A 27,765-nucleotide genomic window follows, 5' to 3' on the forward strand; every position below is an offset into this window, starting at 1 on the left:
AGTGCGCCTCGCGGACCCGCACTCAAAGTTCAGGCGGGTCTGGGTCGGGAGCAGGGACTACAACACCCATAGACCCGCGGGGCCGGGGGGCTCCAGAGACCCGTGTTGAAAGCGCCTCCGGAAGGTTGGCTGAGGTTGAGTCTGCGTCTGCGGAGTGGTTCAGCCTCCCGAGAAAGCGGTGAACGAGTGAACCAAGGATCGAGGGAAAATCCGAGACGAGTTTATGGGCAGGTCACGCGAGATGGAAATGGGGTCATAGATAATTGGAGGAAGGATATGAGGGGTGGAAACCCAGTTGTCTGGGTGCTTCGCAAAGGAGCCTCGGGGCTGAAACACTGAATTTCCTTTCATTGTCACCATCTTGCTCTGCGCAGGTTTCTGGGGTCAGATACAGAGTTGCCTCTGGTATCACTGTAGATTCCAGAGTCTTCCGCTCTTCAACCCCGTGCGAGTAGATCATGCCGAGGAAGAGACTGGCTGGGGTTTCTGGGCAAGGTGAGCTTGCACCTGGGTTGCAAAAAGGCAGCCTCACAGAGGACTCTTCTCTAGGGTGTTTAATACTGTTCCCTTTCGACTTCTGCCTGAGGGGAGAATCCTTTGTGGATTATTTTTTGTGTTATCACTAGTTGCCCTCCATCTTCTCTTTACTCCCTACCAAGCTTATATCCAGAGCCCTTTCTCTTCGTTTGTTCATTCAGGTAATAGCTGCTTGGTAAGCACAACAAACGTTTGTGATATAAGGTGGCACGTACATTTCCTACTTTCACGAAGAATGCAGACAGACATAAGTGAAAGGATCCAAGACACTGGTTTGTTAGGTGTAGAAGAGCAGGCAGGAATCACCGGGAAGTCTGTGAGAAGGAAATGGAGTTTGACTCCACTCTTAAAAAATGAGAGGCTTTCCACGTGCAGAGAAAACAAGGTGTCATTTTTATATTCACAAAGATAAATAGCAGTGAGTGGATGAATAGCAGGAACAATGCAATTCAAGGTAGAGAAAGTACCTCTTTGGGGAATGGCAAGGGTTCCAGATTGACTACAACAGTGTTATTCAACAACACGTGTTGTTTAGTGTGCCTATTAATTCCAAAGGGGCCTCTAGGAACTAGGCTAGAGAGGTTCAGAGATTTAGACATCCAGAAATGATATTTAATGATGACTGACATAAGAACTTTGACTTCAGTCAGAGGCTGGGTAGAGTAGTCATTAGGTGTGGATTCCGATAGACTAGAGTGACAGGTTCCTGATTCACCTGGGATACATTTTCCAGAAGAATAAAATGTCTCATAAGTTATATGGATTAACAGAATTACAGTTAGGGTAACAGAGGAGTTTGTCATGTAGTAAGAATTTAACAACTGTTAGCTGTTGAGTTCCCACTGTGTTCCAGGCCCATTTTCTCTAATTCACTTAGGATGAAATCCACTGTCTATCATGTCTGTAGAAAGTCCTGAACGAGGTGCTTCATCCAGCTTCTCTTGGTGCCATCAGCAGAAAGGGGGCAGGCCATAAAAGCAGTGATCCAGAAGGAGAGTAAGAAAAGATGATGAGAATAATAGCTAATATTTATTATTTACTATAAAGCCAGGCATTGTCTTAAGCCCATTGTTTTCATCATATCATTTAATCTTCAAAACAAGGCTGTGGAGTGGGGGCTTACTTCTTCATTGGGAAGAATAGCCTCAGCAAAGACACAGGAGGGGGTGAGGGAAAGAAAACGACTACTTACCGTGTGCCCAGGTACTCAGCTAAGACCTTTCATTTTAAACTGCAACCATGTAAGGCACTCTTATCCCATTGAGTGGCTAGTCCGAAGATATCGTGGGAGGTAGGCATTCTGGTCCCATTTTTATAGAAATAGCTTCAGCAAGTGAGCTGCCACTGCCGGTAACTCACAGATCCAGGATTTGAATCCAGGCTGACTCCAAACATGCGCTTTTTCCACAATGGAACATAACCTCTCAGCAAGTATAACAGCTCCCTTCTTTTTGCCTCTCCTATTGCAGACAAGAAGGGACCAGCGGGAAAGCGTATCAGGACTAAGAATGCAAATGAGGCATCAGCTAAAGTGGAGAACTCGAGCCCTCAGAAGACTTCAGCCCTTAAAAGATGTGGGAAGAATTTAAGCAGCTACTGGCTGATGAAGTCAGAGCCAGAAAGCCGACTAGAGAAAGGTGTGGATGTGAAGGTGAGACCATGTACCTGTTTCTAATCCCTTCAAGCTTATTTTTTTTAAATAAAAAATTAATATGGACACCACAGGGTTCTATTACTAGCTTCATATCTTTGAAGGGTAGGGAAAAGATAATGAGGAATAAAATCAACAGGATTTATTACTATCAACTTCTCTTGTGAATTTTCTAGCTACAAGTGGCAAACTTTCTCTTTTAAGAGGCTAGATGCTAAATATTTTAGGCTCCCTGCTCCTAGAGTTGCCATTGCAGTTTGGCTGTTGTAAGAAAGTTGTCAGATCCAAAAGATAAACAAATGGTGGCTGGATTCCTGTAAAACAGGTGGCTGGCCCACCAAATCAGGCTTGGGGCTAGACTTGTCCTGGAAGCCGTAGGGTGCCAGCCCCTAATCTAGACATTTTAATCTTAGATTGCCTTTTTCTTGCCCCCTGGCATGTTCCCAGGGAATTCATGTAAACCAGTTTTAATAATAGCCCAGAGAAAATATAATTAGAAATGTTATAGAATAGATATTTAATAAATGAAACAAAAATAACCAGTAGATTGCTCTATGCTCTGGATTATCCTTTCAACTAATCCTTTTAATCAGCAAGGTTAAGGTAACACAAAGCTTACTACACTTACCCAATACAAGTGCCTCTGTCGAGATTTATTCTTGTATTATTATTTATTAATTATTATATTATTTCCCATATGAACAACTGTGAACCTACTTTTGCCCACTTGGTAACATGAAGGACAATGAACTGGATTAAGTTCTATGTTCAGGTAGGCCTTGAATGAGCTGATAACTTAATATTTAGTTTTCAAGGCACAAAAATAAGAAAAAATGGTGTGCTTTTTCCTCATGACAAGTGTATGAGCATGACTATTCATATGTATTACTTGAGACATATGTCATTGCCTCTTCTGTGTCCTTCTATAGCAAACTGTACTTATATTGTTTTGTAATGTTTTTCACAGAAAATTTCCCCCAATGGACAGTAAACCTCACGGGGATAACAGTCCCCATATTAGTAATATTAACTAGTAATATTAATAATAGTCACCTAATTATTGCAGGTGTAGCATTGTATGCAGTGTCATGCGTAGTAACTACTCAGCTTGCTGAATGGAAAAACAAAAAGGAAAAACAAGTGCCTCTTTAGAGCTGTTTCTCAGTGGACTCCATCTTTCCGCTGTAGCCAGGAGTACTCCCAGTGTACGGGCAGCAGTGGCTTTCCATGTATCCTTACCAACTGACCCAGGGCTATTTAAGGAATGGCTTTATTTCCTGTTGCCTAGTTCAGCATTGAGGATCTCAAAGCAGAGCCCAAGCAGACGGCGTGCTGGGATGGTGTTCGCAACTATCAGGTAAGGTAAGGGCTAGAGTGGGGTCAGTCCCTGCCTCCTCCTTACGGGTTTTGCAGTAGCAAGCTCTCTGGGCCAAGGTTGATTTTTCTCAGGACCCAAGCTAAAAATGTACTCAAAAACACCTTAGTTACTCTGACGGCATGCAGTTTGCAAATGGTGTGTGTTTTAGCCAGTGTCCTGATACAAGTCTGGATATCTTGGCAAAAGCAAGAATTGAATTGGGGGAATCTGCTAAAGAAACACTCATTTAATAAAAGCAGAGTTGCTTTCTGCTGACAGCTGGTGTTTTCCAGTTGGTAGAGAGGATAGTTCCTATTTCCTCTCCTGGGACAGGCCCGGAACTTCCTTCGAGCCATGAAGCTGGAGGAAGAAGCCTTCTTCTACCATAGTAACTGCAAAGAGCCGGGCATCGCAGGCATTGTGAAGGTTAGTTGTAAAGGCTCTGGCCACATGTAGGTGCAAAGTGCTACAGCTTAAATAGAAAAGGAAAAAAGTATCCCCCTCCCTGTCCCTGCTCACAGTGTTATGGGAAAACTGCCCGGGCCCCTTCCTATGTGACGAGGATTTCAAGAATAGGCCTCCATTTCAGGTCCCACTGGCAGACTTCCTTCCATTTCTATACCTTGGTCTTTCACCCCAAACAAGCCTCATGGTAGCTCCTCTTAGCCAGCAGGTATCGGGATAAAATTATTATCCACAGGTGAAAAAGCGGTGGCCCCCAAAACATAAAGATTTTTTGTCAGAATGAGGTTGGTTTCCTGTTTCCCTTAGACTGCATTATTTCCGAATACCCGAGCCCCCACTGGCTCTATGGCCAGGCAGGTGGGGTAAGAAAGTGCAGGGCCGGAACTGAAGGTTGGACTGGGACTGAAGGTTGGCCATGGAGCTGACTCTCCAGGCGGGTGTAGGAGGTGTGGTTGTGGCTTTGGTTGCAGATTGTGAAGGAGGCTTACCCAGACCACACACAGTTTGAGAAAAGCAGTCCCTATTATGATCCATCCAGCAAAAAAGACAACCCCAAATGGTCCATGGTAAGGACTGCTGTTTTTCCTGTTTCACAAGGGGAATGCTGGACAAAGGGGGAATGGAGGTCGGGGGTCTGTTTAGGTCAAGGCATAGAGCCCAGCCGACTCGGATGCAGTTCCCTTGATGTTGGAGAGAGCACAGCACTGGCTGTGCTGCCCACGGGAACCTTCCGCAGCAGCGGGAACACAGTGGACAGAGTCCAGCTGGGCCTTTCTGCCCCACACACTGTCGTCGTGTAGGTGGATGTACAGTTTGTCCGGATGATGAAGCGTTTCCTTCCCCTGGCTGAGCTCAAAACCCACCACCTAGCTCACAAAGCCACCGGCGGGCCTTTGAAAAACATGGCGCTCTTCACCCTCCAGAGACTCTCGGTTCAGCCCCTGACCCAAGGTAAGCGCAGGCCCCCCGCCTCCTCACCTGCATGTCAGGACGGCACTGGCAGCTCACACTCACTGACGGGTTATACTTGGGCCCGGGACTTAAGCGCAGTCCATCTTAAGAGGTGCCTGGAGCATCTCTGCAGAAGGAAACATGCCCTGTGTCGGCCATTACCGTGTACCCAGTACCCAGCAGTGCTTGGCATGTAGTCACCCTCCATGACTAGTTTCTGAATGAAGACCACCTGCCTCTGTAACCGGAGTGGTGCCCAGCACACCTTCCCTGCTCAAGAGGAGACACAGACCTAACTCTTCTTTCTCCTTTTTTTTGGTAGAGGAGTTTGATTTTATTTTGAGCCTGGAAGAAAAGGAACCGAGTTGACTGAGACACTTGCTGGAATGGGCAAGGCATTACTCCAGAGAAATGAAGCTTTTGTAAGACAGCACATGTAGGAGGCTTGCTTGTTACATTCATTCGAGGTTTGTACTTTTCTCAATAAAACCCTGATCGCAAGTTGGAGAGCTGTTCTTTTACAACAGCACTGGGTGTAGTGTGACCCTCCACTGTGGGTCTTCTACATCTGGGCTGCTCTTGCGCCCCTTGGCGGTGTGCAGGGCCACCTCCATCAGCTTCCTTCACTGTGGCAAACGTCAGCATGTGGGGCGCAGTCTGCTAAGACCCACTGAAGCAAACCTTTGTCTTTTCACACCGGCCTTCCTCACCTGCCCTGGGGTCATGTGGGCCCACCCCACAGGGGCTTAAACCAGTAATTTTATCAGGATAAAATTATTAACCACAGGTGAAAAAGCAGTGGCACCAAGGATGTGTTTTTATGATTTTTGTCAAAATGAGGTTGATTTCCTGTTTGCCCTAGACACTGCATTATTGCAGATACCTTAGCCCCCACTGGCTCTGCAGCCAGGCAGGCGGGGTAAGAATGTGCAGGGCTGGAACTGAAGGTTGGATTGGGATTAAAGACTGGCCATGGAGCTGACTCGACAGGCGAGTGGTGGTACTGGTTTGGTAACTTGTGCAGCAGCATCAGGGCAGGTTGCTAGACTGGAATTCGTCTCTCAGCCACGTGCTTGCTAAAACACATGGTATTAGTAAAGCTCCCACCCTTGTTCACCAGAGAGCAGGCGCTTTGCTGGTTATGGTGGGAGTCTGTGTTGCCTTGTGTGCGAGGTGCGACAGTGTGAATCAGAAAAGACTCGGAACCTCGTGGACCATGTGCACGATGCCTCCAAGCCACAGGGCTTCCTTTAATCAGAGAGACAACTGAAACAAGTGTTCTTTTTTTAAAATACAGCCATTGAAAAGACGATACATTAAGAAACATGTAAACACCGCAGCTGCTTAATTACAAGTACTGCTTGGTTTAGTACCTATGCACTCCCAAGTGTGGGGACCTTTAACAGGGGATGAGAGCCTCCCCTCACGTCCACAGTTGGACCAGTAAGTGGAGAATCAGGCAGAGGAGGAGAAATCAGATCTGGCTTGTGCACAGTTCCTGAGAGAAGAAAAGCAAATTCTATCTTCTAGTTCTCCCAGAAGAAAGGTTTACGATGTTAAGAAACTTGGAAAAATGAATTTGTGTTGTCAGGTGGGAGGCAGAGGAGTTGACAGATGCTTCATAGGTAGATCGTCTATTATGGGAGGCACACCAGAGCTCAGTCTCACGCTCTGAAAGAGGTAAGGGCCACAGAACCTGCCTCCCCACACACTTCAACTCCAGCCTTGAAAGTCCAGGGACTGCTGGGTGGTGATCCTGTTTCGGTGGCCACTGTCTGTTGCACCTGAGCTCGGGGCCAGGAATGGGGGGTGCCACCTTACCTTCCTTGGTGCTACTGCCACAATCAACTTTAAGTGATACCCCCAAATGCCTTTCCCCCCGGTGTCAGATCTAATCCACGAGCCCTGCCCAATCAAAGGCCCACACTTGTGCTGAGTGTTCAGGAAAAGCCATCCATGTCTTCCACACTTAAATGAAAGGTGACACAGGAACCACCCCTTCTGCTTTCCAAACCACAGAGAACTCCGACCATCCAGTATAGCCCTCACTGGCCAACGTGGCCTGCATGTCTTCCCAGAAGGGAAGGCAGGCCACTAGGACAGTCATTCCCCGTCATCTCCAGGTGAGGCAGGAGGATGTCGACACTGTTACTACAAGAGGCCCAGAGCAGCGCAGGAGAGGGGACCCCCCTCCTGAGGAAGGGAATAGCCACAAGAGTCCCTGTAACGTGTTTCCAAAGACAGCAGCAGTCCTACACTGTGGTCAGTCAACTGGTGAGGGTGAGGACGCAACGGGCACGCAGGGCTACTCGGAGGTTGTGCAGCAGTGTTCTGCTGAGGGCCTTGTCACGCTCCTCTGCCTCTCAGGTCGAGGTAAGGAGTGAAGGGAATGGGGTAATAGAGCAAATTTCCACTGTTTGGAACCCAGCCCCAATTCTCAATGGCGAGCAGGCAGTGATGAGGATTCATTCTTAGGGCAGCAAAGAGATAAGTTGCCTTCCTGGGACCTGGTTTTAAAGGAGACAGATGCCCTTGTTCAGGCTTGCTGGGGCACCAGCATGTCCTAACCCGCAGGGCCCTTAGGGCTGATGAGGGAAGGTACATGGTGGAGGCATACGGCTACCATGCACTGAGCATCCTTTCGCCTCATGGGCTGTCACGGCCCCTGTGTCTGTCTCAGCTGCCATCCACACATGACACTAACCTCAGGGGGTCTGTGTGAGGAACCTCTGTGCCAAGATTCCTCACAGATGAGGGGGCTTCTGCCCTAGGATGTTAGAGACGAGTCCATACAAGATGGAGAAGGGGGTGCCTGGCTCCCAGCAGGGAGAAAAAGGCCAGAAAGGAGGTGGCTTGTGGAAAGCACCACATCCAAGACTCCCAGAGAGGTAGCTTCCTAATCTTGAGTCTCCCATTGGTCAGGCAGGGTGGGGCAGGCCCAACCCCTGCCACTACCCCAGGGACAAAGGTGGGGACAAGATGTGACTACCTGGGGCCCCGCTGACAGCTCAGAATCCCAGGGACATGGTCAGGTCCTGTATCAGGAAGCCAGCAGGCTGGGAACAAGGGTGCTGGCGCCATCCTCCCACACGCTGCGAGGCCACCGCAGGCAAGGCCTCAGTAGGGGCTCCTTTCCCAGAGACACTGGCTCCCAGGATGCTGTCTCCCATCAGCTGCAGGACCCTGGGAGACTGCTTCCTGGCTCAAGCCCCTAAGGTTCTTCAGAAAAAAGAATCTAAGTCAAAAACATGATTTGTTTTCAGGTTGCAAGTAACGGGTCAGCTGAGCATCACACCGCCCTCCCCCTCCCTCGGCCGCTGGTGTGTGATGGACGGGGGGTGCCGGGTGGGAGCCCAGCAGCTCCCTGGCCCTGGGGGCCTACTGCCTGCAGCTGTTGTCTGATAGCTGGCCGGGGGTCCGAGCTTCACCCAGGGCTGTTGTGCCCTCAAAGCGCTGCGAGGCGATGGCTGCCTGGTGGGACATGCTCTTTCGTACGATGTCACCCTTCCGCCACAACACCACTTCCTGCAAAGTTGGGAGTAGGGCAACATGACACATGAGAGGAAGGCACAAGGGGGTGGGTTTCCCAGAGGCGCCACCTTTCTCCTGGGGACACTTGGGCAAAATCCTCCTCTGCGTATCTCTCAGCAAAGTCAGGAGCTGTCCACTCCCCATCCCAGGGCTCTTGTGGGTGTTTGGGGCGTGGAAGGGCAGACTGCTTGCTGAGGGTGAGCTCAGGAAAGCAGACTGGGTATCCGGTGGAACCCTCATTCTTGCCATGGGACACTAGGTGACCCGTGGTTTCCACCTCTGCGTAAACAGACGAGTGGAGTGGAAACCACCACTGCGCTGCTTCACCCGCAGGAGCAGAGCCTGACCTCCGCAGGGACGCTGTCCTTCCTGCTCTGTTTCTAGGGCCCCCAGGGGTCTAGAGGAGGTGCCCAGGCCTCACCTGCTGTTTGAAGTAGCGCCGTTCCTCCTCGTCTATCAGCACCAGGTTGAGATAGTAGCGCACGGAGAACTTCTTGTTGATGTCCCGCATGGTGGGGGTGAGCTCGTAGCCCGCCAGGAAGAGCCGGATTGGGATGGACTCTCCTGTAAGGGCCAGGCAGGAATCAGAGCGAAGGACAGAGTGGCTGCTCTGCCTCACACCAAGGCACTCTGCCCAGGGGAGGGAGATACCATCTGAGCATGTCCTGGGAAACGTAGGACAAGGCTATTTCTGCCTACTGAGAAGTTGCCTTCCGCTAACCAGGGACTTGCTGAAGCAACAATGTGGCCCTGCCATCCCACTCCAGGTCCAGCTGGGTCTTGTGCACATCCTATCGCCACCCCCACATGGAGGCCAGTGTGTGGCATGCAGGTGACCAGCACAGGGGCATCACTGTCCACCATCTTTGGATCGCATGTAATGTGTCTAGTTGTTGGGTGTTCAAGAGCCAATTGTCAAACATGAGCAAACTCATGTCGCCCAGCAATTTCGGCACCACCTCCTTCCATCCTAACTAGTTAGTGCATGCCCCCAAAATACACCTCTACTCCACGACGGGTTGGCAAGACAGCATAATGGTCTGGGAAACAGCGAATCCTCATTTTGGTCCAAGTTCTTCATTAACTAGCAAGTCTGTTGCTTTCCCTGGACCTTAGTTTTCTCATGCGGAAAACTATGGAAATAGGCTGCAAAATATTTCAGATCCCCACCAGTTCTACATCATGCCTTTCCTAGTGTAAGTGGAACAAAATCGGGGCAGTAATCCCACTGGGAAAGGCCAAACCTATAATGCAACCTAAGGCTAAATATAAGTGACCTTTTAATTATCTGCTGTTGGCACTGTTTCTCATTGCCCCATCTCATTCACACAGGGAAGATGACTGGCTCGATTTGTGCAGCTGGTGAAAAAATGGAACTCGGAGTCTGGAGAGCTCAGTCCTGTCCCCGCAAGGCCCTGGCTTGGTGATACTCAAGGATATGCTGTCATTGTCCCCAGTGTTTGGGGCTGCTAAGTCAATGACACCCTCCTTCTGCATGAACAGCCCGTGGGAACACACTGGAAAAAAGCTGTACATCATGAAGCACTTCTAACTGAGAAACTACAGAGCCAGTGAAGAGCCTAAGTGACGGCTACTCCCAAATAACACGTGGGTTCCCAAGCAGACCACCCAACCCTGCCCATCCCAGATGCAGTGTTAGCTCCCTGGGGCTGGGGAGGACCAGTTTCAGCCCCATTCCCGGGCCGTCTGTAGCCCGAGTAGCGCTGGCCACAGTGTTTATAGTGGAGAAGGAATGAAGAAAATCACTCTACTGGAACTAGAACTAAGTAACTGAAATGACTATTCTGTATTAATCTCTTGGCTCCCAGCAGCAAAGAATGTCAGAATGTCAACAGGCAAAAGTAACAAAATTTCCAAACCAGTTTACAAACTTTTTTTTTAACAGGCATAACTCTTGACATGCAATCTCCAGTAGCGGCCCCCTGTGTAATAAACAAGGCGGAAGTGGAGCTCCTCCAGGTGAAGGTGGGATAGGAGTCTGGAGTTTCACAGACTTGGCCCTCCTTTCCCTGCTTATTGAGACCCTAAGTGTCCAATCAGAGACTAAGGAATTACAGGTCAATAGAAATCTTACTCTAACCAACAGAAATCCAGCAGGCCAATCCCTTGGGCCCCTCCAAAATCCTGTGCAGGGGCTAGGAGGGCAGGTGTGGGGGCTGGGGGCTGGGGGCTTACCTCTCACCGGTGCTCCATCCATGATCTCATACTTGGCTATCGTGTCGTTCTCGTGGTACACGTTGGGGCCCGTGCCCGTCGTCTCCCGCTTGATGATGTCTATCTCCATGTGCTTGATTTTGATTCTCACCAGCAGGAAGTATATCTTCCCTACAATGACATCTTTCAAGTGGTATCTGGGGAAGAGAGAGCAGAAGAAGTAAGATGTGTGCCAGCAGCCAACCCTGTGTGCATTCATGGCCTGCTGGTTGGCCCTGCATGTTGGCTCAAGTGGCCTCACTGTGCACCCTTGCCCGTGTTCCCACCCACACTGCCACTGCTGCCTAATTCCCTGTGGTTTTGTTCGTACTTTTAAACTCCTCACTGGAGGACATGCCCACTGACCTCTAGAGAGATGGAAAGGAGGAGAGTGGGGAGAGAGGGACAGAAACAGATGCAAGAGAGAAACATCAACCAACTGCCTCTTGCATGCACCCTGACCACGTGTGACCACATGTGCCTTGACCGGGATCGAATCCCACAATTCAGTTTACAGGGCCCTTTGATTCTTTTTTAATTTAATTTTATAGACAGAGGGGAAGGGAGGGAAGGAGAAAAGGAGAGAAATATCAGTGTGTGGTTGCCTCATGTGCCCTGAATGGGAATTAAACCAGCAACCTTTTTGGTTCGTAGGCCAGTGCTAAATCCACTGAGCTACACCAGCCAGGGCTGCCCTTTGGTTTTTTGTTTGAATCAAAGTAACTTCTGTTCCTTTCATTCTTCCACATACAACTCAAAGGATGATTCTCATGCATGTTATATCACCCATTCATGCTTGCTCATCTTACTATCTGCTCAGTACTGTAACTTCTTTTATACACTTTGTACTTGTGTACGCATGTGTTTTTTAGATGTCCTAAGGTGTGAGAGGCCCACCCCACAAATGCAGAAGGCAAGTCTTGGTCTTCCTCTCTAAGCCTCATGGTGACAGCAAACAGGCTTAGTTTGTGTGCTAAGGGCCTGGCAAGCCAGGCCAGGTGGAAGCAGCAGAGCAATAAGCAGGCGTAGTCCCAACCCCACCTTCTCTCTGGGCCCTACTCACAAGGATGGTGCTCTGGGAGCTGTCAGGAGGCAACTATACTGCACAGTGCCTGTGCCTGGGTCAGGAATGCGCACAGCCCTACAGCAAGTGTGGTGGGTGTGGAGGAAAATCTCCTAACCTATTGTTCAAAATCAGAAGATGTGAGTGCTGGCAGGGACTTTGGAATTTAACCTCCTTAAATGACAGGTGAAGAAAAGGAAGCTCAAAGAAGGTAAGTAACCAGGATCTGAATGAGGGACAGGAACAGGATGTGAACCCAAGTTCCTCATTCCTAAGCTCCTGTTCTCTCCATTATTTCATTCCAGCTTTAGGCTAAGGATCTAGTTGGGAAGACTGCAGACACTCTTGAGTAGAGAACCGAGAACATTTACAAAAGTGAATGTAGGCCACTTAGCATTCTGAAAATAGATTCTAAGGGGTTCCCAGCTTTCATGAATTAAACATTCCTTTATTCTAAATAAAACCTCATGCAGCAGCGTCAACATGTAAGAAACATGAAAGCCGCTTTGGGGAGGGCCTGAGTCCTGGTTCCCAGCTCCTCTTCCACTTCACTGTCTGTGTGTGCATGTGTGAAACCCACTAACCTAATCCAAGCCCCTCATTTTTTAGGAACCAAAGGCACACAACTTTTAGTACCTGCTAACCCAGCCCCAGACCTCAGCAGCAGCATAAAGCCTGATTCCAAGTGCCGGGCCCTTCCCATCACATCATACAGATTATGCACACCCACACAGCATGGCCCGCCAGGTACACAGGCCAGAATGTGGGAGCATCCTGTCCCGAGGGCATGTGAATGACTCTCGGAGCCTTTCATGTACGAAATCTGGTCCTGAACACACTGTTGGCTGACGGCCATTCTGAGCTCCCACAAGCTGGTACTGCCTGCCAGCCACCCCCTTTGTCAGATGGCTGGGACATGGATGGGCACGCACTTCTGTGGCTCCTGCTCAAGAAGGCCCACAGAGCCCGAAGCTGAGAAGGGGGAAGAAACCTGTTCCCTTACACGTACCTGCCAGCCTCAGAGTGACAGTCCTTCCACGTGGCCCTGCCCACTCCACAGGTGGAGCCAGGCTGCACTCTGGGTCGCAGTGATCACTTTACTGACACCCCACCTGGTTCCCAGCCAGAGAGCAAAGGAAAGAAACACACCTTTTCCTTGCCCTGTTCCAAGAAGCACATACGTACTTTGTGGTAAAAACACCTGTTCCCAATCTCTTCGCAGGAGAGCCATCTGGCTCAGCCCCCTCTCCCCGAAGCCTCTGGGTGACAGCAGGTCTGTGCTAAGGGTCTTTCTGCATGAATTCACTTTCGCTTTCACGCATTTGGTTTTCAAACATTTTTGAGAATGTATTGAAGAGAAAGATGCTGTGGTGTATTTCTGAACTGTTCACATTGTGATCTACAAGCTCATATATTTTTATGTTCTAACAGTAAGCACAGTTTACGACATATATGCCTCCCCAATTTGGCAGTTAAAATATTTAAAGGCCTTTCTGAAAAGCTATCAGGATTCTTTGCTACAATTCAGTTTAGTTTGGAGAGGAAGCAGCAAACTGTGGCTGGTGTTTGGTTTCCTCACTTTGCCTTCTAAAGACATACTGTATGTACACAGGACAGATGACAATAAAACGGGATCTGAGATGAGTCTCAGCAGCAGAAGGAAACAGCTGTACCTAGAATCCAAAACAAACAGCCTGAAAGCTGGGTTTACATGACTTGGAAAGAGATCACAGGATGTTTAATACAGTTTGGTTTAAGTCAAATGAGTTTCTATCTCCTAGGCAGCCTGCATCTAGCCAGTCTGGCACAGCCATTCCGTGTTTCTCTTCTGTGATCTCTCCCCCAGCATGTCACCACCAACTCGCCGAGGCCAGGGGCTTCCCTCCCTGCGCAATGGGATCAGGCCCTACCTCAACCTCCCCGAGTGGTTCTCCCTAAAGCTGGGGCCCGGGCACTTACTTGGATTTGTTGTACTCAAACTCGATGTGCAGACAGTCCTCGATCCCCACCTCCATCTTGATGGACGAGTTCAGCTCTGGGTAGGTGCTGAGTGTGTGAACCACAATGTCCATCTCTTTGACTACATCGTTGAGGCGGCGGCTGATGGTGGCTCGAAGGAAATACCTGGAGAATATGGATGTGTCGTGAAGGGACACCCCTTGCCTCCAGATGTTACCTAGGTGAAGGCACCAAATCGACCTATTTGAAAGCACCCCTGTAGCAGTTAGGCTTTGGGACTTCATATGCCTTTAAGAACTGACGTCTGCAAACCCTCCTGCCAGAAAAAATGCACATGTGCACATATACACAGCATGTTGCAGTCACAGTTCTGGGGAGTTCCAAGACCCTTCCCCCAGTCCCTCTCTAAGCAGCATGGCACTCCTCTGCCTTACATGGCCCGCACCACTGTCCACCATGTGCTGGTGTGTATCTAAGTTAGTGTTACTTCTTCGGCCAACCCCCAGCTCTCTGGGCACAGGAACCCGCCTCCTACTTGGACATTTGCCTGTGCATTTAACAGTATTCAATCAAGAAGTATTTTTCAAGTTCCTGATAGCTAAAGGAGAGGAATGGGGAATCAGGAGACTAAGCAGTGAATGCTCACTGCTAGGCACGGGATGAATAAAAGATGTCATGCCACGGGAGCTCGCATACTGCCGGGAGAGACAGGCACACAAACAGCACGAAAGGAACACTTGCCAAGTGCTGATTTGGATACAGTAGCCAAGTACTGGGAGAGAGAAAAGGGCACTCGGGAGTGCAAACCTTGTAAGTAAAGCAACACAGGCAGGAGAGACTTGGTGTGTTTGAACACAGAAAATCTCTGGCTGAACTTGGGTCCTCGGGGAAGGGGGTTGAGGAGAAAGTATGCCAAGCCTGACCTCTTCGGCCAGCCACTTTAGTGTGGCCTTCTCCGGCATGCCTGTCCCCTTCACTTAACTCTATGCTAATACCCACAGAGGGAGGAAACACCCCTTAAATTATTGTTTCTTCTGAGTACAACCCAGAGAATCCCCACTGTCATTCAAGCACTCCTGGGTAAGTTGCTAACCAGATCCACTGCAGCAGGCTGCTCTCCTCTGTGGGCACTACCTGCTCTGGGCGGTCTTCATCCACCTCAGCGACTTCCCAACACCCACGTCCCCAGCTCTCTCCTAACTGCTCAGGCTCCCCAGCTTCCTCGCCTCCTCCCAGTGGAAGACACTGCATTTACTACACTAAGAAGATGAAGGCCTTCCAAGTCAAGATTTGTAATTCTCTCCCTTCCCTGTGTTGTGCTTAACGGGGGTCTGCATCTCTGCCCATCCTTTCCTCCTTCCAACAGCACCCCTCTCTCTCAGGACCTTTCTCCTCCTCCCTCTGGCACAACGACTCTCCATCTGGATGCACATCAGAATCACCTCGGGGAGGGACTATAAAAATCCTGATGCCCAGGCATTTAACTGCCATTTAACTGTCTCTGGAAGAGATACAAGCATTAACATTTTTAAAGCCACCCAAGTGATTCTAACATGGGAGCCTTCTGGCATCTTAATCCTTCAACTTCTCCAATTTTCTGAACACACCCAATCTCTCTCTAGCTAAAGGCTTCTCCCTTGGAGTTTATAAAGTCTCCAAATCATTAATCCCCCAAAGAGTCCCCAGGCCTTACACTCTGACCTTCCTTCAAAGACAGCCCTCGAGGAGGGATCCAGGCCCAGCGGCTGCCTGCAGCTTCCTCCCTCGCAGCGTCTGTGCTTACCGGGGCAAACGCAGCTCTCCGGAAGTTAACACCCAGCCTCCCAGCTGCCAAACCCAGTGGCACTTTTTTCTAAGTCTTATCTCCACACTCTACCTCCCCATCAAACACCGAATGTTGAGTTTAAATTCTTCCAAAAGAACCACGCCCCTGCCTATGAAGAAGAAAGAGCCCAAGACAGTCTTTTCCTGTTTTCCCTTGCTTACATAAATAAGATACAAGCCCTTAATCTGGAATTTACATCTGCAAACCGCCCGTAGCTAATTTTCCCTTCTTTACATCTTCTATTTCTCAGTGTGAATCCCAAAGCCTTTATCTAATTTTTACAGCAGCATCTTTCTTTCTTTTTTTTATTGCAGTAAAAACATAAGAAGGGGCTTAGAGTATGCCACCCCCAAATATGCCACTCTGGCATAAGGCTTATATAGAGCTGAAAGGGACTGGGGAGAAGCAGACACAAGGAGAACTCTGCCATGGCCCCTTTTCCCAGGACAGTGGGCCATTCCCAATCACCAGAGACATTGCAAGACCCTCATCAGCCCAGAGGCTGCCCGGGAGAAATCTACAGGGGGGGACTTTACCTGTTGCCCCTAGAAGCTCAAAAAATTGCTTTCCTTTGTTTTGCCACTGTTATTCAATATTTTTTATCTGGGTAAATGTTCACAGAAGCCCAAGTTTCAACCACCCCTTTGAGCTACTAATCACTGAGTTCCACGTGCACACACAAGCACACGGAATACAATTGTCTGGCTTTCTCTCACTAATCTGTCTTCTGTCGGTGTAATTTGCAGGGCCCAGCCGATGAGCCTAAGATGGGTAGAAGAAAAAGCTTCTTCTTCCTCCACAATATACATAACGTCAAATTTACCACTTAACCGGCATTAAGTGTACAGTTCAGTGGCGGTAAGTACATTCACACTGTAGTGCAAGCAACCACTGCTCTCATCCAGTTCCGAAACTCGGTCCCTGCTAAACACACACTCACCACTCCTCCTCCCCTCCCTGCCCCGCGGTCCACCCCCCTCACCTCTGTTATTCTAAGGCCTCTAATTAGGTGCCTCATGTGCGTGAAATCATCCAGTATGTGTCTTCTTATGACTGACTTATTTCACTTAGCATGTTTTCAAGACTCATCTCTGTTGTAGCCTTTTCAAGGCTAAATGACACTCCACTGTATGTGTTGTTTTGTCCACATTTTGTTACGCAGCCATCTGTCAATGGACACTCTGGTGGCGCCCACACTCTGGCTACTGTGAATATGCTGTTATGAATGTGATGGGTATACATTTATCTGTTCGAGTTACTGCTTTCACTTCGTTCGGACATGTACCTAAAAAGTGGAACTGTTGGATTATATTGTAATTCTATTTTTAATATTTTAAGAAGTCATTGTACTGTTTTTAATACCTCCCTTTCTGAGAAATCCACTGCAAAAAAGAAAGTTAAATAAAAATAAATCCCATAGCAAGACTAGGTGCCACCTTCTCTGAAGTCAGTTACCAAACACTGTCTTTGGTTGGGGCGATGTCCGTGTTTAGACCTCTCTGCAAAGATCGTAAAAGGAGAGCCTCCCTTCACTCTTCTGATAGAACTGGGGAAACCAAGGAGAAAGAAGGTGAAGCAGAGTCTTGCTGTATTTGGGACACAGATGGACCTAGAGGGTATTATGCTAAGTAAAATAATTCAGACAGAGAACAACATATACCACATGATTTCACTTATATGTGGAATCTAAAAAGCAAACAAACAAGCAAACCAGAAACAGGCTCCCAAACACAGAGAACAAACCGATAGCTGACAGATGGGCAGGGGACTGGGGGACAACCGAAAAAGAGGAAGGGAGTAAGAAGTCAAATTGCCAGTTACGAAAACAAAATCTAGGGTTACACTCAAGAGGCTATAGCTGCTCTGGAATTTCTTTTTCTTCTTGCCCCAGAAGCCCTAAGTATCAGTCTCTGTCCTCGGAGTTTCTAAGACTAGAACAATAAAAGCAATTCCATGTACTTAAATGATGTTTGTTACACAGTTACATTTTACTCTCTCTCACCCCTCGAAGGTGGAGCGAGCAGACCTGGAATTAGAGTCTGACCCATGGCCCGCCTTCCTGGTGAGAAGGCTGAGGCCAGAGCCCAGGACCACACTGCTGCTGGGAGCAGAACCGGGACGAAGCTCAGCATGTCCTGATGGAAGCCAACAGCTGAATCTCTGGAATTTTTGGAATCAGTTGTTAAACACAGCAATTATTTACAATTAAATTATAAAAACTTACAATGAAATTAAAAGCAAAGGTGACACATACCGATAAGTCCTTGCTTCCTAATTATGTTGCCTCACTTACTATTCTCTGTTTTCAGAGAAATTTTTGCCTGTGACTGATGCAAACACCCCGTAAAGGTGGTTACTGCACATCTCTCTCGGACTCTGCATCCGAGCTGGCCGGCCAGCAGCATGAAACCGGCCAGGACAGGGGTCTTCGCACTCCAGACCCTAACACGGCCACAGCCCTGCAGGGTCTGCTCCCGGAGGGCCTGTTGCTAATCACCCACTGCTCTCGGGGCCCTCCTTCCAGATGCCCTTGTAAAGGCCTCGGGAATGCGGACAGCCCCAGGTCCCAGTCCATGCCTGGCAGTTTCTGGGGCGAGGTAGGGCATGACTTACCGGAGCTTCACGTTCTGCCCAGTGTAGGACTCATACGGCTTCTCCACATGGGTGAACTCAAAGTCGAAAGCCTGTGACTGGGTGATTTCCCCAGGCCGGGCCAAGTCTTTCACCAGGGACACGAATTCATGGTGATTCCCACGGTCATAGTAGAGTTCTGGAGAGAGAGCATCAGTCAGCCTTCTTGACCAGACCGGGTGTGCCAGGGCCCGGCAAGGGGCTCCACACTAGGTCACCTGTCTCCTACAAGACCCTCCTCCAACAGACCTCATTTCTGACTTGCTCTCTCTTCCTGACCAGCTCCCTCACCACAGCCCTCCTACGCGGGGTCTCCTGCCGCCGTCTGGCCTGTCTCCACAGACACTCTCCCCTTTTGCAGACAGAGCCTATGGCCCAGTGAGGCCCCAGTTCAATCCTGCTCAGGACACCCAGCAGCACCTTAGTAAGGGGCACCACAGAAGACCCACTATCAAAAATACCACATTTAAAAAAGTATTTCTAACCTTTTAAATTTTTAAATTTATTTTTACAGAGGGGAAGAGAAAAAGAAAGAGAGGGAAAGAAACATCAGTGTGTGGCTGACTCTCCCACATGCCCCCTACTGGGGACCCAGCCCACAACCCAGGCATGTGCCCTGACTGGGAATCGAACCACCAACCCTTTGGTCTGCAGGCCAGTGCTTAATACACTTCTAACGTTTAAAGCATATTCCTAGGTGTTTAGTCTTATCATCCTTACAATAACCTTGTGGGGATAGCCGAGACAGGCCTTCTCACTAACTTAAAAGGAAACTGAGGCACAGCATGGCTAAATAACTGGCTTAGAGATACAGAGCTGGCTGCAGAGCGGAGACTGGAGACGGTCTCCCACTGGACTGCACCTATTTCTATGACCTAGTAAAATGGGAGTCAAACATAACCCACTTTGTAAGGTTTTGTGAGAACTAGAGGAGGCGGTGAAGGTACAGGACTTAGCTGCTACTACCCATCAACAAGGAATTCCCGTGGCTAACGTGACAGACATGCCAATGCCATTACCCCCATCAAGAACAGTGGTTCTCAAACCTCAGTGCATGCCGGAGTCACCGGGAGGGCTCATGAAAACACATTGCTGGGGCCCACCCCCGGTGTTTGATACAGGGGGTCTGGGGAAGGGAGCTGAGAATTTATATTCCTTTATTTCTTCATTTCTTAATTTTTAGAGAGAAAAGAATTGGGGGTGGACATCAATTTCTGTTGTTCCACTTATTTATGCATTCGTTGGTTGATTTTTGTATGTGCTCTAACCAGGGATGGAACCTGCAAACTTGGAGTATTGGGACACAACACACTCTAACCACCTGAGCTACCAACTGAGCCAGAGCCAAGAGTTTGTATTTCTAACAAGCTCCCAGGGGACGTTGATCCTGCTGGTCCAGGGACCACACCTTGAGAAGTACCTGCTCTAAATTCATTCTCCCCTGGAAATAGTTTTGGTATATTTCTTTATTATAAGTTCATGTTACCCATTCATCCCATATTTTTTATACCTTTCTGTACTCTGCTATTTAAGTATTAACGTTTGCTATATGCACGGTCACTGGAAGTAGGGTCTATATGCCCACATTCCCGGCATCCCCAACCCACCCTGCCTGCACAGTGGACATTACATACTGACTTCGACAATATGCAGCCGCAGTACAGCTAAGGCTCACCCCTTGGGCATTTCTGGGCTCCAGTCCTACGCCAGGCTGCACCCTGAAGTAGGACAGACCAAATGGGAAAATGAAGCAGGCAGGTGCACTTGCCACTCCTGCTGTTGGCTGCTTGGGGACAAAGAGAAAGGTCCACAGAGAGGAGTGTCTGGGACAACCACCTGTGGGCCTGGTCCCAGGTGTCAGGGGCACAGCCATCTCTCTCGGAGACACCTAAGCATCAGGAGCAGGAGCAGAGATGCATCTGCTCTGGATCCACCCTGGACAGCACGAGGTCTGAGCCCCAATCAGGACCAAAGCCATTCTGGGCCAAAGAACCAGTGCTCTTGCCTCCCCAAAGCCAACGCAGTGTCTAGCCTTGCCCTCAGGGAGAATCATGCCCAGAATGAGAAAATGGTTTCAAGCAGTGCTTTCGGTCTGAATGCCAAATCAACCCCCTGCTGCCCTAGGAACTGGCCCTGCCAAACCTGTGCACAGGAAGCCGCTTTCCCCCAGACAAGGAGGCATTCTATACAGCAGAGTGGGCTCTGTCCTGAAGATGCACCCAACTCATAAAGGTGGCAGTAGTGTGGCTAATCCCCAAGTAGTACTGCTCTATCTGTATGAATTTACACTGGATTCTGTGATTAGTTGTTGCTGATTTCCTATGTATATGTAGTTATACTCTGATCCACCTTCTGTTACAAACAATCCATGTTCTCGTCCAAACACTAAATGGAACCTGCACTGGACAGCATTCTGTGTAGTGAGTGATAACCCACGTAGTTGCTAAATAGGGGGAAAGTTGAGTGACCATAGCTAGTTTTAAAATTCAGTAACTGTGCCCCTTCATGAAACAGTGTTTGGGTAGAAGCAGAGCCACTGGCCAGCCCATGTCAAGGGGTCCCCCACTTACTCCTGCTGGTCCACTGCTACATGAGCCCCTGCTGATGGCCCTGGCTCTTATCTGGGCCCCCCTCAACCGAGGGACCTGGTGCCCCAATTCCCAAGCACTGGATTCTGGCCATAGTCTCAGGGGACAAAAGCAGTCAGAGCAAGGCTTCAAAGTCCATGACCTTTAAGTGGGAAATCCCGGAGTCAAGAGCAAGATGGGAAAAGAGGGATGGAAAAATACACAAATGTGATTAAACAGCCCAAAGGCAACAAAAGAAATGAAGCAGAGGAGGATCTGTGAGCACTCAGAGAACAGCCAGGCTGCCAGCATCCAGGACCCTAGCAACCGTCTGCCTGCCCCAGCAGGGGAATCTGGCTGAACCAGGACCGCTGGCAGAGAAGGTCCTTCCTACATAGCATCACGTTCTCCTTTAGGCTTTTGTTCCTGGACGCATGTTAATGCAAGATCCTACACCCAATGCCATGGATTAGGGATCAGTGTGTAGTCTGAGTGGGGCTGCACTTGGACTTTTCACTTGTGATTTACAAGCCATTTGCAATGCTTTTGCAAACACTGTAAGGCAAAGGGGCCAAAACAACAGCCATATTTTACTATTTGCCAGAAAGTCTGGTTTCCTCTCACATAAATTAAATTAAAAAATCCAAGGCTGTTCTAGCAAGAGGTTTGGATCCTAAAGAGGCAGTCAACTGCCTCTGTTCTGTCCCAAAGATGCAGGCACCAGTCACGCCTTGTTCTTCTGGACCTCCAAAGCCCTTGGGGATCAGTCATTTCAAGCTAAGAGTTGGAACTGACCAAGTTTTCTGTTAAGGTAACTTCCCTGTTTCCCGTCTCCTTCTCAGTCTCACAGGAGGAAATGATTTTGTAGTAAGGATGCTTTCATGATGAAACTTGCCACCAACGGCTGAGGGGTGCATCTGCCGCTTTGGAAGAAAACTGAGCCAGCCGTGCAGCACAGGGCCATCCCATCAAAAGTGCCCTGATCCCTCCTCTTGGGCCAGGCTCCATGGTGGTCTTGGAGAATACTGAGCTAGCAAGGGCAAAAAGATGTCCAAAGAGCCTCCTCTTCACCCTGATTTTCCCAGCCACTGTTCGCTGCCTGGCAACCCAGTTAAGACTTGTGCTGGCCACACCCACTCAGATCTCCAAGACCCTAGTCAATCTGCAGGGGCAGCAGTACCCCAGCGGCCCAGACCCAGCCAGGCCAGCTCTGCTCCAAACCCTGCAACTGCTTATTGACAGACTAGAATCGATCCATTTAATCTCAATGTGCCTTTTACTTGGCATTTCATGGTGAATGAATTAAAACACAGAAAGCCTCTGGAGTTTTTAGAAGCACAGGTTTGATTGCTGCTGATGAATTCAGATACATCCAGTGCCATTACCATTAACAACTTGGAAAAAAAATCAGGTATTATTTATTTGGCTTTTGGAGGGTGTTCTTGTCTGCCCTCCTTTGCCAGTTCGACCTTCTAATTGCCTTTGGTTTATTTGACCCTTTAGTCACCACGGTGGCCCAGCTCAACCTTCAGTTTGCCATCAGTGTTCCCCCAGGGATTCCAGCTGAAAAATGGTCTTTTCTTCTAACAATGACAGAACTTCCTCAATGCTCCTCACAGACAGCGTTGCATTCTCAAAATGTGGGCCATGAGCTGCCAGCGTGACACGAGTGATGCCCTCACCACACCTTTGCTGGCATTGATGGGAAAAGTACCTGAGGTGCAGGAAGAACCCCAATGCAGCTCAGAAACTCACTGATAACAGAAACACATCCAGGACATTAGTAAGTAAATAAGGCTCATTACACTCTCGAGGAGCAACAGCCACACAGCTGAGCAGTCCATGCAGAACTGCAGGGGCCAAAGCCCCCGGCAACGCCGTCTTCCTTACATACGGGGGCAAATCGCCTCTGCTTGGCAGAAAAAGGTGTGATGGAAGAGATGCAAAAGCAAGCGAACCAACATCCAGGACCCTACTGTAAGGCAAACACTGCAAACACTGTAAGGCAAAGGGGCCAAAGGGGCCAGCCGCAGCATTTCCTGACCGTGGTTCCCCCGTGAAAGTGCTGCACCAGTGGGTGCAGGCCTGCTGGTGAGTCCTCTGAGTCCTCTGTGGCCATGTGAGGGCTGCACCTCGCTCCTCAATGCCTTGCCACAGGTGCGAGCAGGAAGCGAAGCCTCTTAGCAGTAACCAGCAAAGCCAACTGCACTCTCCCTTTCTGTCATTAGAATTACCTCTGGTTTATCTAGGAGGAGATGAAAAAAAAAATCCAGAGAATAGCTTCTGTAAATCCTTAGCTCTTATCAATGTATCCAGTTAGCAAATATTTATTGAACACTTACTACGTACTAGCCACTGAGACCAGAGATTAACCAGACTGATGATGGACTGAAGGCTCGGAATTTAGTGAGGAAGACCAATTAAAATAAGTAAATAAGTAGCAGGCTTGTCATATCCTGCTTGAAAAGAGGTACCAATAAGGCCTCTAGAAGCACAACGGAAGAAGTGCTGAGGTCAGCATGGAGAGGTCAGGGAAGGCTTTCTGATGGATGTCATGTGGCTGGGCTTGAACAGTAAGAGCTTGGGTGGAAGGTCAGGCCTTGCGAAAGACATTCATCTACAAACGGAAGATGCCAACATTCTAGAGAGAACATGAAACTTTGAAGACACTACAAGGGGTGAAGGTGAAGGGTTAGGGAGAGATGACACTGGAGAGAAAGGCAGGGGCCAGCTCAGGAAAGAGCTGGATATATTTCCTCCCTTACCAGTAGGGAATTGATGAGAATTTTAAGGAGGAGACTGACAATGTTAGAACTGCCTTTTAGACAGTTCACTCTTACAGAAGGGGAACTAACAGAAAACAAAGGCAGGAAAACCAGTCAGGAGACTGTTTGCTACAAATAGCAACAACACCTGCATTAAGAATGGAGAGGAAGCGTGGATTTCTGATACATCAGAGTTGCTGGAGAAGACCAAACAGTTGCTTAGAAGGCCAAACAGTTGCTTAGAAGACAATTAGATCTGTGAGAGGAGGAATAAAGAATCTAAGATGACTCCCAAACTTCTGAGGCTCAATGGGCCCAGGTGACATCAGTCAAAAAGAGAAAAACCAAACCAAACCAAAACAATTACAGAAGCGGCTGGGCCAGAACAGAAGGAGAAGGGGGGTTTCTGTTTCTGTCTAGCAGAAGGAAACAGAAGGGCACAGTGGAAACACAGGCATGGAACTCAAAAAGAGTTCAGGTCAGAACAGAGAAAAAACTTGGGAACCATCAGAGTATAAGAAGCCACTGAAGTCATGAGTGCGGATGAGATTACCAGAGCAAATTATGGAGTGAGAAGGGACCAGGGACAAAAGTTGCCCCTCTTCTTGTCTAGCTCCAAACCATGACCAAGAGAAGAGTTTTTCTGAGCAGGGCCTAGGCCGCTATGAGCAATGGAGAGCAAAGGGGTCCAAACAGCTGTCCCTGCAAGTCCTTCCATGAGGTTTACTTGGGTTTTCATGCTTCCCAGGAGACGACACTGGGAAGGCTATGTGCGCAGGCGGGCAGATGAGAGCGGGGCTAACCTGCGGCGGATGTTCCCCGTGGAGAGTCAGCACAGGAATCAGGGGTGACTGCAGGGTGAACTGTTTTATGCCCAGCCCTGGAAACTTCTTCATGGGTCCACCTTAACAGGGAAAGAGAAATGGCAGGGATTATCTCAACTCCCTTTTACTGAGGACCTACTGTGAGTGCCAGGCCTTGCACTTCATGTATATCACAAAGTCTTGACCCTAGAAAAGTGTGTTTTAGTATAAACTGAGCCTTATCTAATTTACATACTGCAGTCTGCCTGACCCTGCATTTGCCAGGCTGTCCATCTAATGAATACACAGGTGGGACAAATACACTCATCACAAGAAAAATAAATCAATCATAAGGATAAGAAGATTAATTACACAAACCATTTCATTGTCAAGCTAAGGAACTAATTTTTCTGAGGGAGGAGGGGAGAGAGGAAGGCAGGAAGGGAGGGAGGAGGGAAAGAAGGAAGGGAAAAAGGGAGAAAAGAACCAAATCAAAGAGACTACGGCTTGTAAGAAAAATTTTGAGTTGAAATGGAAATCAGTGAGGAAGGTGGACAGATCACCAAGATATCAATCAACTTTCTTACCCCCAGAGTGTAAGTCCCATACTGTATGTCACCCATACAGCCAGATCTCAGAATCTGAACTTCCACCCACTTCATACACAGTCAGCGCGCAATGGAGGAGAAAAACCACAAAACCACAGCCTCAACAAAATCAGCCTCGCTCCGGTGCCCAGAGGTCATTCGCACACAGTTTCAGGTACACACAGATACACCATACTCTGCATGACGCAAGATCCTCCCCTCTGACATCTCAACATTCCTGTGTGGCGATTTTGTTATCCGTGCCTCACAGGAAAAGCAGCAGCCCAGAGAAGGGCACAGCTTCCCCAGAGTCACAAGGGCCACACAGCCTGAAGAGCGCAGAAGCTCAGAAAGTTATCAATGGGAGCAAGAAAAGGTGCTGAGAAAACTCAGCAGAGATGCTACTCTGGGGTCTAAGGAGTTAGACAAGAAATCAGGCAGGGCATGCAGAGCAAGCAGACTCCTTAGCTCCCTTTCATTTAGACTAGACTGGAAGAAGGCCTGGACACCGTTCTCCCTGAGAAGTGCCTTTGGTATTGCTGGGGCAGCGGACTCTGGTTATCTTCACATACTGACAAGGTACAGCCACCAGGAATCATGGTACAGTCACAGACTAAATCTGCCTGTCCACACTGGCATCACGGAGCCAAAGAATCCATGCAACAGTGTTAAAACTGTTCCTGGAAAATACTAATGCTACATAGGCAAGCACTTCTCCACTATCTCTTACGTGACACTCAGCATAAAATGCTCTGGATTCATCTACTCAGTGGCTCTTCACTATCGGGGATTTTACTAGGGTGCATAAGGCAATATCTCAAGACACTTTTAAGGTTACAACAGGGGGTGGTGCTTCTGGTATCCAGTGAGTAGAAACGGGAGACACTGCTCAACATTCTATACCAACAAAGAATGATCAGGCCCAAAATGTCAACAGTGTGCTGCTGAGAAACCCTACGTAAGCTAGAAGCAAGAGGACAGAGTATATGAAACTCACCCTTTAGACTATTTCTTCAAGTACATAAAAGGCCACTCACATCTTAATTTGAAATAACAACAAAATGATTCCTGTAGGATCAGCTGGTCTTCAACCTGGTTTCATCCCCTTAAAGGCCAATCCTTCAGGCTGAGGGCAGTCTGCAGAGACTTGCTACAGGGACTCCCTTCCTCGGGGTTTCTCCTCCCTGGACAGATGTTTCTAGACTTTACTCAAGGCGGACAATAGATTCTTTGCCGAACTCTGAGGACATGAGACAGCGTTTACCAGCTTTCCCAGGGAGTCCCTAAAACAGAGTTAAACGTGCAGCATGCGGTAGGAACTCTCTGCCTGAGGTTTTCTAATCCACTTGGTTACTAACTGTGACCCTACTCCTGACCTAATAACAGAAACAGTTTATTTCAGAAGTACCTCGGAGTTTTAACAAACACCAGGCCTCAGATAGTCTTAGAATTAGAGACAGCTGCATCTTAACTGGCAGCTTCCAAAATCTTCTGTATTGTTACCGCCTTTTACCATCTAGTTCTATTATCAATAATTGTGTTTAAAGACTCTTGGGGCATTGAGAAGTTTGGGTCATTTCATTTTAGCCTTAGGAGCACCATTTCCTTGTCTTTAAGGAGAAAATGAGTCAACTGAAAATGAGCATCCTAATAAAGAAGTCTTAGAAATACAGGCCAGGTAGCAGTCCAGAGGGAAGGTAGGCCAGGAGACACTGGTGAGCCACTCTCCCACATCCCGGCTAAAAGAAACAAGGTCTGGAAGAGGCCAACTAAGTGAGGCACCAAAGACCAGCCTGACTTGGGCCAGAGGAGGGCAAAAGCAGCGCTGGCAGCACAGTCCCTCCCTAACAAACCCACCTGCAGGCTAAGGCAGGAGCATCTCCCTCCGAAATCCTGGAGGCGGGAAGCCCAGCTGAGTGGCAAGCAGAAGGACAATCGGGGCCTGCAGGGGCCGAGCTACCCACCCTGAAGGGGCACAGCAGGGACGCCCCCCTGTGCCCTCCGTACCGCTGCCCCTCGCGGCTCGCAGTCCCTATGCTCTGGGAAAAGGGTACCGCAGGGGCGGCCTCCGGCGGGCGGGCCTCACACCGCAGGGGATCGGGAGCTCCCACAGGCCTCACCGCAGCAGCGGGGTCCCCGCCCCGAGAGCACGCCTGGCCCGCGGGCGCGGCGAGGTGGGGAGGCACTGGGCATCGACTCACCGATCTGCCCGATGAACTCGATCTTGATGCCCTGATGTTCCAGACGCTTATTAGGATGCTTGAGTGCGAGGCTCACCTTCCCAGAGACTGTCTCTCCGTCGTAGAAGAGGAAATACTTCTCCTTCTTCCCGTCCTCCGTCTTGTGCTCAGCCCGCTTCCTACTCTCCGCATCATTCAGCACGATCTCTACCTCCACGCTCTGCCCGAAGCCGAAGAAGCTCATCTCGCCGGCGGCCGGGCACGCCGGGCTCCCCGGAGCTGGGCTGCCCTAAAGCGAGACAAGCGGACAAGACGCGCGGCCAGGCGGGGGGCGAGGCACAACTGCCCGCTCCACCGGGAGGACTGGGCAGGGCCGGCTGGGCGTCCGGAGCACAGATATACCGCGGCCCCCCGACCCCGAACGTGCGCGAACAGCTGGAGACGCTGAGGGGCGGGGGCTGCAAATGCAACTCTAACGGGTCGGTGCGGAGCCAGGTGCCCCGGGCGCTGCCGCCCAACCGGTGCCCTGCGGTGCGGAGCGGCGGAGCAAACCTGCCAGCCTTCTGCGGTGCGACACCCCGAGCTGCTCCCGCCGCTCCCAGCTGGGGGCGGGGAGGTAGATGCTGGCGGGGCGGGGAGGAGGAGGCCTCCAGCCTGAACGCTCCAGAGACGCCGCGCG

At 49.3% G+C, this 27,765-nt stretch overlaps 2 protein-coding genes across 4 annotated transcripts; one reads left to right on the forward strand and one right to left on the reverse strand.

Annotated features, from left to right (window-relative positions):
- Positions 1 to 62: 62 nt before the first annotated feature.
- THYN1 (thymocyte nuclear protein 1) lies at positions 63 to 5,458 on the forward strand. Of its 3 annotated transcripts, none has more exons than XM_037038293.1 (8): positions 63 to 124; positions 375 to 495; positions 2,007 to 2,188; positions 3,477 to 3,545; positions 3,879 to 3,971; positions 4,481 to 4,576; positions 4,811 to 4,961; positions 5,284 to 5,458. In XM_037038293.1, the coding sequence occupies exons 2-8, from the start codon at positions 459 to 461 to the stop codon at positions 5,328 to 5,330; spliced, it is 675 nt and encodes a 224-aa protein (XP_036894188.1). In that variant the 5' UTR covers positions 63 to 124; positions 375 to 458; the 3' UTR covers positions 5,331 to 5,458. The 3 variants fall into 3 exon arrangements, with proteins under 3 accessions (XP_036894188.1, XP_036894187.1, XP_036894186.1); XM_037038292.1 differs by lacking the exon at positions 63 to 124 and adding an exon at positions 131 to 231; XM_037038291.1 differs by lacking the exon at positions 63 to 124 and having other exon boundaries at positions 131 to 495.
- Positions 5,459 to 6,173: 715 nt separating this feature from the next.
- On the reverse strand, positions 6,174 to 27,717 carry VPS26B (VPS26 retromer complex component B). Its single transcript, XM_037038290.1, has 6 exons — positions 27,108 to 27,717; positions 18,167 to 18,323; positions 13,729 to 13,893; positions 10,689 to 10,864; positions 8,914 to 9,056; positions 6,174 to 8,486 (listed from the first exon to the last, which is right to left on the reverse strand). The coding sequence occupies exons 1-6, from the start codon at positions 27,328 to 27,330 to the stop codon at positions 8,340 to 8,342; spliced, it is 1,011 nt and encodes a 336-aa protein (XP_036894185.1). The 5' UTR covers positions 27,331 to 27,717; the 3' UTR covers positions 6,174 to 8,339.
- Between the last annotated feature and the right edge of the window lie 48 nt (positions 27,718 to 27,765).

Source organism: Sturnira hondurensis, unplaced genomic scaffold (assembly GCF_014824575.4).
Source record: "Sturnira hondurensis isolate 20B ecotype Veracruz unplaced genomic scaffold, ASM1482457v3 Scaffold0024152, whole genome shotgun sequence".
Classification (NCBI taxonomy): Eukaryota; Metazoa; Chordata; class Mammalia; order Chiroptera; family Phyllostomidae; genus Sturnira; species Sturnira hondurensis.

Excerpts from the sequence above, each read along its gene's own strand:
- VPS26B (XM_037038290.1), bottom strand. The coding sequence starts at position 27,330 with ATGAGCTTCTTCGGCTTCGGGCAGAGCGTGGAGGTAGAGATCGTGCTG. Across the intron at positions 18,324-27,107 it reads CGAGTTCATCGGGCAGATCG|AACTCTACTATGACCGTGGG; the intron begins GTGAGTCGATGC and ends CTCTCTCTCCAG. Across the intron at positions 9,057-10,688 it reads GGATGGAGCACCGGTGAGAG|GAGAGTCCATCCCAATCCGG; the intron begins GTAAGCCCCCAG and ends TGGCCCTTACAG.
- THYN1 (XM_037038293.1), top strand. The coding sequence starts at position 459 with ATGCCGAGGAAGAGACTGGCTGGGGTTTCTGGGCAAG. Across the intron at positions 2,189-3,476 it reads AGAAAGGTGTGGATGTGAAG|TTCAGCATTGAGGATCTCAA; the intron begins GTGAGACCATGT and ends CCTGTTGCCTAG. Across the intron at positions 3,546-3,878 it reads ATGGTGTTCGCAACTATCAG|GCCCGGAACTTCCTTCGAGC; the intron begins GTAAGGTAAGGG and ends CTCCTGGGACAG.